The sequence below is a fragment of the Nerophis ophidion genome, linkage group LG18, assembly GCF_033978795.1.
Source record: "Nerophis ophidion isolate RoL-2023_Sa linkage group LG18, RoL_Noph_v1.0, whole genome shotgun sequence".
In the NCBI taxonomy this organism is placed as follows: domain Eukaryota; kingdom Metazoa; phylum Chordata; class Actinopteri; order Syngnathiformes; family Syngnathidae; genus Nerophis; species Nerophis ophidion.
This window is the reverse complement of record NC_084628.1, coordinates 29,000,414-29,013,606: the sequence shown is the minus strand read 5'-3', so window position 1 is coordinate 29,013,606 and position 13,193 is coordinate 29,000,414. Positions and strand designations below refer to the sequence as shown.

At 40.3% G+C, this 13,193-nt stretch overlaps 1 protein-coding gene across 1 annotated transcript in view; it reads left to right on the top strand.

The window, feature by feature from the left end:
- Positions 1 to 5,747: 5,747 nt before the first annotated feature.
- Positions 5,748 to 13,193, top strand: part of napab (N-ethylmaleimide-sensitive factor attachment protein, alpha b) — a 26,246-nt gene continuing 18,800 nt past the window's right edge. The window contains exon 1 of the mRNA XM_061877920.1: positions 5,748 to 5,999. Within this exon, the coding sequence (XP_061733904.1) occupies positions 5,902 to 5,999 (98 nt within the window). The 5' untranslated portion in view covers positions 5,748 to 5,901. The remainder of the gene's footprint in view (positions 6,000 to 13,193) is intronic.

Here is a 13,193-nt window from a genome sequence, read left to right as displayed (position 1 = left end):
AATCAATCAATCAATGTTTATTTATATAGCCCAAAATCATAAATGTCTCAAAGAACTGTACAAACCATTACGACTACGACATCCTCGGAAGAACCCACATAAGGGCAAGGAAAACTCACACCCAGTGGGCAGGGAGAATTCACACCCAGTGGGACGCCAGTGACAATGCTGACTATGAGAAACCTTGGAGAGGACCTCAAATGTGGGCAAACCCCCCCCCCCTCTAGGGGACCGAAAGCAATGGATGTCGAGTGGGTCTAACATGATACTGTGAAAGTTCAATCCATAGTGGATCCAACACAGCCGCGAGAGTTCAGTTCAAAGCGGATCCAAGACAGCAGCGAGAGTCCCGTCCACAGGAAACCATCCCAAGCGGAGGCGGATCAGCAGCGTAGAGATGTCCCCAACCGATACACAGGCGAGCGGTCCATTCTGGGTCCCGACGAGCGGTCCATCCTGGGTCTCGACTCTGGACAGCCAGTACTTCATCCATGGTCATCGGACCGGACCCCCTCCACAAGGGAGGGGGGGACATAGGAGAAAAAGAAAAGAAGCGGCAGATCAACTGGTCTAAAAAGGAGGTCTATTTAAAGGCTAGAGTATACAAATGAGTTTTAAGGTGAGATTTAAATGCTTCTACTGAGGTAGCACCTTGAACTGTTACCAGGAGGGCATTCCAGAGTACTGGAGCCCGAAAGGAAAACGCTCTATAGCCCGCAGACTTTTTTTGGTCTTTAGGAACCACTAAAAAGCCGGAGTCTTTTGAACGCAGATTTCTTACCGGGACATATGGTACAATACAATCGGCAAGATAGGATGGAGCTAGACCGTGTAGTATTTCGATGCTAACATGCTATTTAGGCTAGCTGTATGTACATTTGAAACTATATTTGCATCCAGCGTTTCCCTCCACCCACATTTAATGCCAAAGAAACACTTACCATTCGATGGATTTAAGTTGATCCAGTGTCACAAGATGCGAAACTTCCGATCGTTGGTCTGCATATTTTACCGGCGATGCTAAGGCAAACATGGCCGAATAGCGTCAATAGCTATTAGCTCAATAGCTTCACTTTCTTCTTCAATTTTGTTTTCGCTATCTGCCTCCATACTGCAACCATCCGCTTCAATACATGCGTAATCTGTTAAATCGCTTAAGCCGCTGAAATCCAAGTCTGAATCCGAGCTAATGTCGCTATATCTTGCTGTGCCATCCGTATTGGCATCACTGGATGACGTCACAGGAAATAGGACGATGGCTTCACAGACAGCGAAAATCAGGCACTTTAAAGCTTTTTTTAGGGATATTCCGGGATGGGAAAAATTTTGAAAAAAACTTCAAAAAATAAAATAAGCCACTGGGAACTGATTTTCATTGGTTTTAACCCTTCTGAAATTGTGATAATGTTCCCCTTTAAGACAGGCATAGATGTGTCGGGCAACTTCAAATGACGAGGAGGGTCACTAAAATAATGTGGCGATCCAAATTTATTTACTTGGCGGGATGGCCATGGCGTTCCCTCCGGGTACTCCGGCTTCCTCCCACTTCCAAAGACATGCACCTGGGGATAGGTTGATTGGCAACACTAAATTGACCCTAGTGTGTGAATGTGAGTGTGAATGTTGTCTGTCTATCTGTGTTGGCCCTATGATGAGGTGGCGACTTGTCCAGGGCTTACAATGCCTTCCGCCCGATTGTAGCTGAGACAGGCTCCAGCGCTCCCCACGATCCCATATAAGAGGTAGAAAATGGATGGGATGGCCATGCCCTCATCACAATGACATGTCGGGCAACATTAAATGACAAAGAGAAGCAATTTCAATAATGTAGCAGGCCACAATAAATGACGTCCTGGGTCATTTAAAAATAATTTACTAGGCCACTAAAACAATGTGGCTGGTTATTTTAAATGATGTGGTGGGCCACATTTAATGACTTTGCGGCCCACATATTAAATGACGTGTCAGGCAACATTAAATGACAAGGCGAGCCGAATTAATTGATGTACACTATAAATGATGTGCCAGACCACAATAAATCATTTGGCAGGCCACTGAAATAAAGTGGCGGGCCATTTTAAATCATGTGGCGGCAACCTTAAATGATTTGAAAAATAGGGTGTTTGAGTCTGAGTAAAATATTATTTTTCAGGCACAATTGACCAACAATATATCCTAAAGGAGTTGACTAAAGTAGTAACAGGGCAAATAACACATTAGATGTACAATTCTTCCTGAAGTTAAAGAAGCACAATTTAACATTAATAATGAAAATAACCCTACTAATGATTTAAAAAAAAAACAAATGATAACAATTATTGTTGATACCTGTGATATATGTAAATCTATAAAAAATGTCAATCATTTTTATGTTGGAATGTGATACTGTACATTTATTTTGGGAGGAGATTGGTATAGAGATGTGCCTGTTTACTATGGAAGATATGAAGTTTTTAGCAACCTACAAATTATTATTAATAATATTATGTTTCAATCTAAATTGTTAAATTAAGGGGAACCGATATTCTCACACTGGTTTAATGATTTCAAATTATTATTAAAATCTTGAAATATGGTAAAAAAAAGAGAAAAGATTAATTCTATTGGAGGAATTGAAGTTGTTTTAAATAAGCCCCATTTTTAATATAGATTAATATATTACTTATTTTATTTAAGTATTTATTTATTTTATCCATTTGTATTTTCTCTTACTTTTACAATTTTTTGTTTATATCCATATATTGACTTCTCAACCTTGTTAACTATCGCAACATTGTCATTTATTGGCAGTGCCTTCATTTATTTGTATATGTTCAATATGTATTGTTTGTTTGTTCTATGTTCAATTTAAAAAAAATAAGGCATTTGTTGACATCTGAGTTTACAGACCAGCCCGTGAACGCACCAGGCAGCGCTTACTATAGAAAAAAGTTCAAGTTAAAGCAGAGGCGTCGCCAGACATATTTCACTGGGGCACGTGCCCCACTGTTGATCTGCAGTGCCCCAGTAAAAATTTCACCAATAAAAAAAACGCTTCAGAGTTTTAAGTCTACATAACATAGACAACAGCGCACATACTACTTAGTATGGTAATTGATTGCTACTGTATTCACGCCACGTAACAATGAGCACATGGCTAATTAATATGGTAATTTATTCACGGGTGGATCGAGACTTTAGTTGAGAGGGAGAGAGAGAGAGAGGGAGAGAGAGAGGATGAGAATCACTGCGTGAGGTAGGTAACGTTAGCCTACAACAATTTGTTAATTACATTATTTTGATTTTGATTTGACTCAAACTGTAACTCCTAGATGGATTTAAGACAGTTATTCGCCCGCAGCAGGGAAGAACCAGCAGGAAAGAGATATGTAAGTGAAGTCCTAGCTAGCTAGGCAACATCATTGTCTTAAGTTGATGCTAAGTTAGCTTAAGTTCTTCCTTGTATCAAGACAAACATATTCATTTGCTGTACGAGATGTCGGGGGAATTTCCAATCAACATACAACATAATGTTGGTTATTGTCTGCTGGTTCTGCATCAATGATGATTTGGAGTAAGCATGTGTGAGTTGAGTGCTTCTCAAATGGTTTATCTTCAGGAAGAAAAACATTTTTCCATATCAAGTCGTGAGCCAAATTTTTAAATCATTCAAGTTTATTTCACAGAAAAATAGCACAGTAGACTTGTCTTGTTAATCGGTGTGACTTTGACTAAAATCATTTTGTTTTGTCACCAGAAAAATGGCTACAGCTAAAGCATCTGGTTTTGTTTCCAGAAAAAAATAGTAACATTTCTGTATTTGTTTTCAGAAAGATGGCTGAAAATATAGGGTTTTGTTGCCCCATTTAGATTTTTTTAAAATATATTTCGATGTCTGTCTTGAGTCCTCCTCCAACTTGTTAGTCGGTTTGCCTTTTGATAAAATACTCACCAATAGTCACTAGAAAAATGGCTTAAAATATCTGGTTTTGTTGCCACAATTTGATTTTTTTTCTCCCTAAACTTTTTTTTTTTCATGCACAGATCTGACTGCGACTCACTCAAAATGACACACAATCCACTTTTATGTCACGACCCAGCAGTTGGGAACCACTGGTCAACTGTATAACAGTTACTGTAATATTTCCATGTCTGTCCAGAGTGATTTACCACTTTGCAAAAATGAAAACAAGACATTACAGTTTACTTCTCAGAAAATATTTCCCTGAACAAACACACAACAGTTGTTCATTTATTCTACTACTGTGGCTTTATTGTTTTGTGTATATTTTATAGTTTTATGTATCTGAAATAGGATTAGCCACATTGCCATAAATGGAAATTAAATAATATAAAATAACCCAGAGATGTAGGGGTGCTTTACTTTTTGTTTTACTTTTGTAGATGTTAATTTTTTAGATGATTATTGCAATATATATTTCAAAAATATTCATTGCTCTTCCTTTTTGTTTTTACCAGTAGCAGTTTAGAAGTCTGGAGTAAAAAGCTGCACAAGTAGGTCAAATGCATTAGTTAATTTCAGGTGGTTAATCAAAGATCCCAAAAACATAATCTGATATGATTTTATAGTTTAAAGCACTGTTTATGTATTTTTTATGATAAATAAGTGCCAAAAAATGTTTTTGCTTGCACGCTTTGCACTCTCACATGAATTATTTGTGCCCCAGGTGTGCACAGTATTAAGTCTAGTGACGCCCCTGAGTTAAAGTACCAATGATTGTCACACACACACCAGGTGTGGCGAAATTATTCTATGCATTTGACCCATCACCCTTGATCACCCCCTGGGAGGTGAGGGGAGCAGTGAGCAGCAGTGGTGCCGCGCCCGGGAATCATTTTTGGTGATTTAACCCCCAATTCCAACCTTTAATGCTGAGTGCCAAGCAGGGAGGTAACGGGTCCCATTTTTATAGTCTTTGGTATGACTTGGCCGGGAAGAGATCAAGTTTGGCATTTTTATTAAATTTAGCAACTTAGAAACTGTTAATAATATCATTATGTTTCAAGCTGAATTTTTCAATCCCAAAAGTCGATTTCATAATGGGAAACCGACATTCTCACGCTGGTTTAATGATTTCAAGTTATTAATAAAATATTGAAATATGGTAAGAAAAAATTTAAAAACCCTTAAATGATTATCTTTATTAGAGGAATTGAAGTTGTCTTGAATAAACCCATTTTAAATATATATTAATAAATTACTTATTTTTTCTTACGTATTTATTTATTATATCCATTTGTATTTTCTCTTACTTTATTTTCTTTACCATATTTTGTTTTATATACAGATATTGACTGCTCAACCTCATTAATGTGCAAATCATTGTAATTTATTGGCAGTGCCTTCATTTATTTGTACATGTTCAATATGTATTGTTTGTGTGTTGTTTTCTTCAATTTAAAAAAAAGAAGGCGTTTGTTGACATCTGAGTTTACAAACCGGCCCTTGGACGCACCGGGCTGCGCTTCCGGTGTGGCCGCGTCACATGACAGGTAGCTGCTGACTGTAGGGATGGGATCGGCAGTTCTTTTGACTGTACTGAATCACTAGAATCGGTTCCTTAAATATATTCGTTCAAAAGATTCGTTCACTGAATCACTCCTGTAGCAGCAATTCTGTGTGCAGGTCGGCGAACGCGCCAGTTCCACTCATACCGGCATGGTCGCGGCGGAGCTCAACTGAACTGAGAAAGGAACGAATCAGCTCATGAAGTGATTCGGTTCAGTACGTTCACTCAAAAGATTCGTTCGTTCGAAAGAATCGTTCGCGAACGACACAACACTAGCTGACTGGTGACAAGTCAACTTTGCTCCTCGCCGCTTCAACCGCTCGATCGCCAAGTTTTTTGTTGACTTTCGCCTCTCGTCGCTCTCCCCGGAATTCGCACTCCCGACACCGACATGGACAACAGCGGCAAAGAGAAGGAAGCCGCGGCTTTGGTGGCCGAGGCCGAAAAGAAGTTGAAATCGTCGCAGTCGTTTTTCGGAGCGCTTTTCGGGTGAGTGTAGCATTAGCATTGCAATGCTAGCTGCTGTCAAGCTAGCTGGGCCACACTTGTCCAAACTGGGCCACACTTGGCAACATCAACTGATGGAAAACCTCATCAAAACATTAATAGTCGCTGTCCCCGGGCAGTGGTGTTGTTCGGGACATTGTTTGCTAAGTTGCCGAGCCAACGCAGTCCAAACAAAAATGAAAGCGCGCTGAAGCTGCTGTTCAGATAAACATGTAAACAACAACAAGGTGATTTGTTTGCTGTAAACATGCTGGCTTTTTAAACGGGCAGTCCCGTGAAAAGTAGATATAAGTCCTGCTTTCATTGCTCTGGGATATGAACGCGTCACATTGCGTCATCTAGTGGAGAAGGTTTGTTTACATCACAAGTCAACCTCATCTTGCAGGTGTGTGAGGCCAGTATCGCCAGTATCATAATTTACATGAAGCCAGTATCGCCAGTATCATCATTTACATGAAGCCAGTGTAATCAGTATCATCATTTACACGAAGCCAGTGTAATCAGTATCATCATTTACATCAGGGGTCTCAAACTCAATTTGCCTGGGGGCCACTGGATGCAGAGTCTGGGTGAGACTGGGTCGTAAGAAAAGAAAAAATCTTCAAAAATATATATATTTTAAATGTCTTTATTTTTATTTTCAACACACAAAAGAATTTAAATACAAATAAACAAAACGAGAATTAAGTAATGTGAGGCAATCCAAATTAAATAATAAAAAAAACAAATAATGGTTTGAATTGGTCCAGGTTATCGGGGACTGTTATTACTCTGACGGATAGGTGTCGCGGTGTGACTGCAGCCCGGCACGTAAGAAAACCCTCGTCTCCATGGCAATGTATCTCTCGCTTTCACTCATTTGCCGCTTTTCCACTAATGCAGGAGTAGGCAACCCAGAACGTTGAAAGAGCTATTTTGCACCCAAATCACACAACGCTGTCAAGCGCCATTCATATAAAACCTGCGGGCCGCACTAACATTAAACTTTCATATTAAGGTGGGGACCGCAAAATAACGTCTGGCGGGCCGCAATTGGCCCGCAGCCCGCGTGTCTAAGACCCTGATTTACATGAAGCCAGTGTAATCAGTATCATCATTTACATGAGGCCAGTGTAATCAGTATCATCATTTACATGAAGCCATTGTAATCAGTATCATCATTTACATGAGGCCAATATCATCAGACAGGGCTCGTAAAGACGATTCCTGTGATATAAATATTGTTTTCCTGGGTTGAACAATGTTTCCCACAGGTCAGGCATCTATTTGTGGTGGTGTGGTCGGGCGGCGGGGGGGTGGTGGCAGCGGTGGCGATGACCAAGAAGAACTCGGAGTTGGAATATAATTACAGCACTTTATGTACATATTTATATAATATTTACATATTTATATAATATGTAACTACAAGCTCCATTCACAGACAGAGTCCCATTGCTTTTATGAGCGGTCGAGCGAGTCAAAAGCCGATGAACCGATGAAAAAATACACAAATTTTTGGTCAACTTCTTTGTACCAAGTATGTATGTATGTATGTATGTATATATATATATGTATATATATGTATATATATGTATATATGTATATATATGTATATATATATATATGTATATATATGTATATATATATATATATATATATATATATATATATATATATATATATATATATATATATATATGTGTGTGTGTGTGTATATATATCCATCCATCCATCCATCATCTTCCGCTTATCCGAGGTCGGGTCGCGGGGGCAACAGCCTAAGCAGGGAAACCCAGACTTCCCTCTCCCCAGCCACTTCGTCTAGCTCTTCCCGGGGGATCCCGAGGCGTTCCCAGGCCAGCCGGGAGACATAGTCTTCCCAGCGTGTCCTGGGTCTTCCCCGTGGCCTCCTACCGGTTGGACGTGCCCTAAACACCTCCCTAGGGAGGCGTTCGGGTGGCCTCCTGACCAGATGCCCGAACCACCTCATCTGGCTCCTCTCGATGTGAAGGAGCAGCGGCTTTACTTTGAGTTCCTCCCGGATGGCAGAGCTTCTCACCCTATCTCTAAGGGAGAGCCCCGCCACACGGCGGAGGAAACTCATTTCGGCCGCTTGTACCCGTGATCTTATCCTTTCGGTCATGACCCAAAGCTCATGACCATAGGTGAGGATGGGAACGTAGATCGACCGGTAAATTGAGAGCTTTACCTTCCAGCTCAGCTCCTTCTTCACCACAACGGACCGGTACAACGTCCGCATTACTGAAGACGCCGCACCGATCCGCCTGTCGATCTCACGATCCACTCTTCCCTCACTCGTGAACAAGACTCCTAGGTACTTGAACTCCTCCACTTGGGGCAGGGTCTCCTCCCCAACCCGGAGATGGCACTCCACCCTTTTCCGGGCGAGAACCATGGACTTGGACTTGGAGGTGCTGATTCTCATTCCGGTCGCTTCACACTCGGCTGCGAAACGATCCAGCGAGAGCTGAAGATCCCGGTCAGATGAAGCCATCAGGACCACATCATCTGCAAAAAGCAGAGACCTAATCCTGCGGTTACCAAACCGGAACCCCTCAACGCCTTGACTGCGCCTAGAAATTCTGTCCATAAAAGTTATGAACAGAATCGGTGACAAAGGACAGCCTTGGCGGAGTCCAACCCTCACTGGAAATGTGTTCGACTTACTGCCGGCAATGCGGACCAAGCTCTGGCACTGATCGTACAGGGAACGGACCGCCACAATAAGACAGTCCGATACCCCATACTCTCTGAGCACTCCCCACAGGACTTCCCGAGGGACACGGTCGAATGCCTTCTCCAAGTCCACAAAGCACATGTAGACTGGTTGGGCAAACTCCCATGCACCCTCAAGAACCCTGCCGAGAGTATAGAGCCGGTCCACAGTTCCACGACCAGGACGAAAACCACACTGTTCCTCCTGAATCCGAGGTTCGACTATCCGACGTAGCCTCCTCTCCAGTACACCTGAATAAACCTTACCGGTGTATATATATATATATATATATATGTGTGTGTGTATATATATATATATATATATATATATATACAGTATATGGAAGAGGGGTTAGTGCATGTGCCTCACTAGTTGTGTTGGTGTTGTAAGCATTTCACCAATCTCGCGCACTTTGCAAATTATACGTCGTTTCCATTGTGCGCAAGCAATTTGCATATCGCAAGACGAGATTTAAGACGAGATTTTGTGGATGGTTTAGTCAGTAACCCTACATTATTATATTTTATAAATAGTAAACCAGGTTGTGGTAGTAGTTTAGTCAGTAGTTTAGTCGTGGATGTACTGTATAGTGGTTAGGACTAGGGTTAGGGTTGGACTGATTTGTGGGCAATACTCAGTTATATTGTCCCGACTACAATGAATAGATTTACATAAGTATTGAATAAATTATTTTGACACCAAAAACATGTATTTGCGCCCATTGATTTGCAAAATGTGCACCACACATTATTCAAATATATAGCTGGAAGCAATTTGCAAAAAGATTGCGCATTATACAAATTTGCAAAATGCGGTTGCGCATTTTGCCAATTGCTCACATTGGTATTGTGCCTACAACATTGACGCTGCGATGAGGTGGCGATTTGTCCAGGGTGTACGCCGCCTTCCGCCCGAATACAGCTGAGATAGGCTCCAGCGACCCCTCGCGACCCCAAAAAGGGACATATATACTGTATATATATATATATATATATATATATATATATATATATATATATATATATATACCGTATTTCCTTTAATTGCCGCAGGGCCTATAGTATGCGCCCACCTTGAATTACTGCCGGGTCAAACTCGCTTCCCAAAATAATTAGCACAAGCTTAGTATTACCGCCTGGTCAAACTCGTGACGTCACGAGTGACACTTCCCCTGTCATCATTTTCAAAATGGAGGAGGCTGATTTTAATACCGGTAATTTGAAATCGCATAAAGGGAAGAAGATTAAGAGCTATTCAGTAGGATTTAAGGTCCAAGCTTACATCACACTCAAATTTTTACTGCATACCTTTGGGAAGTGCCGGAGTGAGAAGAGGTTTTAAAATAATTATCCCATACTTTCTTTTACCGCATGCCTTTGGTAAGCGCACGAGTGAGAAGAGGTTCCAAATTAATTAGCGCCCCGGCGGCAATTCAAGGAAATACGGTGTGTGTGTGTGTGTGTGTGTATATATATATATATATATATATATATATATATATATATATATAAATGCACAGTAAAGAAAATAAGTATTTGAACACCCTGCTATTTTGCATGTTCTCCCACTTAGAAATCATGGAGGAATCTGAAATTTTCACGGTAGGTGAATGTCCACTGTACGAGAGATAACCTAAAAAGAAAAATCTGGAAATCACTATCTATGATTTTTTAACAATTTACTTGTGTGATACAGCTGAAAATAAATATTTGAACACCAACATTAATATTTGGTAGAGTAGCATTTGTTTGCAATTACAGAGGTCAAACGTTTCCTGTAGTTCTTCACCAGGTTTGCACAGACTGCAGGAGGGATTTTTACCCACTCCTCCACACAGATCTTCTCTAGATCAGTCAGGTTTCTGGGCTGTCGCTGAGTAACACAGACTTTCCGCTCCCTCCAAAGATTTTCAATTGGATTTAGGTCTGGAGACTGGCTAGGTCACTCCAGAACCTTGATATGGTTCTTACGAAGCCACCTCTTGGTTTTCCTGGCTGTGTGCTTTGGGTCATTGTCATGTTGGAAGATGCAGCCACGACTCATCTTCAATGATCTGACTGAAAGAAGGAGGTTTTTGGCCAAAATATCACAATACATGGCTGCAGTCATCCTCTCCTTAATACAATACGTCCTGTCACATGAGCAGAAAAACACCCCCAAAGCATGATGTTACCACCCCCATGCTTCATAGTAGGGATGATGTTCTTGGGATGTTACGCATCATTCTTCTTCCTCCAAACACGTATAGTGGAATTATGACCAAAAAGGTACATTTTTGTCTCATCTGTCCACAAAACTTTCACCCATGACTCCTCTAGATCATCCAAATGGTCATTGGCAAACTTAAGACGGGCATTAACATGTGCTGGTTTAAGCAGGGGAACCTTCCGTGCCATGAATGATTTCAAACCATGAAGTCCTAGTGTATTACCAACACTAACCATATAAATAGTGGTCCCAGCTCTTTTCAGGTCATTGACCAAGTCCTGCCGTGTAGTTCTGGGCTGATTCCTCACCTTTCTTAGTATCATTGAGACCCCAGGATGTGATATCTTGCATGGGGCTCCATTCCGATTGAGATTGACCGTCATGATTAGCTTCTTCGATTTTCTAATGATTGCTCCAACAGTGGACCTTTTTTCACCAAGCTGCTTGGCAATTTCTCCTTAGCCCTTTACATCCTTGTGGAGTTGTACAATTGTGTCTCTGGTGTCTTTGGACAGCTCTTTGCTCTTAGCCATGCTGAATGTTTGGGTCTTACTGATTGTATGGGGTGGACAGGTGTCTTTATGCAGCTAACAACCTCAAACAGGTGCATCTGATTCAGGATAATACAGTGAAGTGGAGGAGGACTTTTAAAGGCGGACTAACAGGTCTTTGAGGGTCAGAATTCCAGCTGATAAGACAGGTGTTCAAATACTTATTTTCAGCTGTATCACACGAATAAATTGTTAAAAAATCATAGATTGTGATTTCTGGATTTTTCTTTTTAGGTTATCTCTCATACAGTGGACACGCACCTACCGTGAAAATTTCAGACCCCTCCATGATTTCTAAGTGGGAGAACTTGCAAAATAGCAGGGTGTTCAAATATTTATTTTCTTGACTGTATATATATAAATATATATATATATATATATATATATATATATATACATACACACAGTATATCCATCATATGTATGTATGTATATATATATATATATATATACATATATATATATATACATATATATATAAATGATAAATGGGTTGTACTTCTATAGCGCTTTTCTACCTTCAAGGTACTCAAAGCGCTTTGACACTACTTCCACATTTACCCATTCACACACACATTGACACACTGATGGAGGGAGCTGCCATGCAAGGCGCCAACCAGCACCCATCAGGAGCAAGGGTGAAGTGTCTTGCTCAGGACACAACGGACGTGACGAGGTTGGTACTAGGTGGGATTTGAACCAGGGACCCTCGGGTTGCGCACGGCCACTCTCCCACTGCGCCACGCCGTCCCATATATATATATATATATATATATATATATATATATATACATATATATATATATATATATATATATATATATATATATATATATGAATATATTTGTGTATATACGTATAAATATGTATATATATGTTTATGTATTTATATATAAATATAGATATAGCAATATAGAAAATAACTATATTGTGATATTCAAGTATACGTTCTCACGCAGTTGCTTTTAGTTGCGGGCATTACACAATTTTTTCTTGAGGGAACTCTCCTGAAGGAATCAGTAAAGTACTATCCATTTATCTACATGCTTTTCTCACTCTTTTTTTGTCTCTCCTTCTCACAGAGATGTAAAAAAAAGCGCACCTTCTTAAATATGTCACGTATATGTCGTGCGTGCAACGTCATACGCCATCGCAGAGCTGAGAAGTAGCAGCATAGGTAACGTTAGCTGTGGTGTTAGTGGAGCGGTGCGAGTGGTAATTCGAGAGAGACAAGATGCAAATCTGGTAACAAATGGAGAAAGAAATAATTCCCAAGAAAAATCGTTCGGCAGTTGTTTGGCTTCAAGCGGGAAGATGTTGAACAGACAATCGTAATATGTCAAGTATGCAGCAAAAGCGTTGCTACAAAAAGTTGCATTACTGCTAATTTGTACCATCATTTGAAAAGTCACCCGCTAGAACAGGAGTCGGGAACCTTGTTGGCTGAGAGAGCCATGAAAGACAAATATTTTAAAATGTATTTCCGTGAGAGCCGTATAATATTTTTTAACACTGAATACAACTAAATGCGTGCATTTTTAAGTAAGACCAAGATTTTTCGAGTATATTAAGTCTCTTATTATTTTGAATAACATTGTTATTCGTAAGCTAACCAATAATAGATGAAATACTTCTTACTAGGACTGGGCGATATATTGATATATACGATGTATCGTAATATACGATATATCGCAGGTTGGT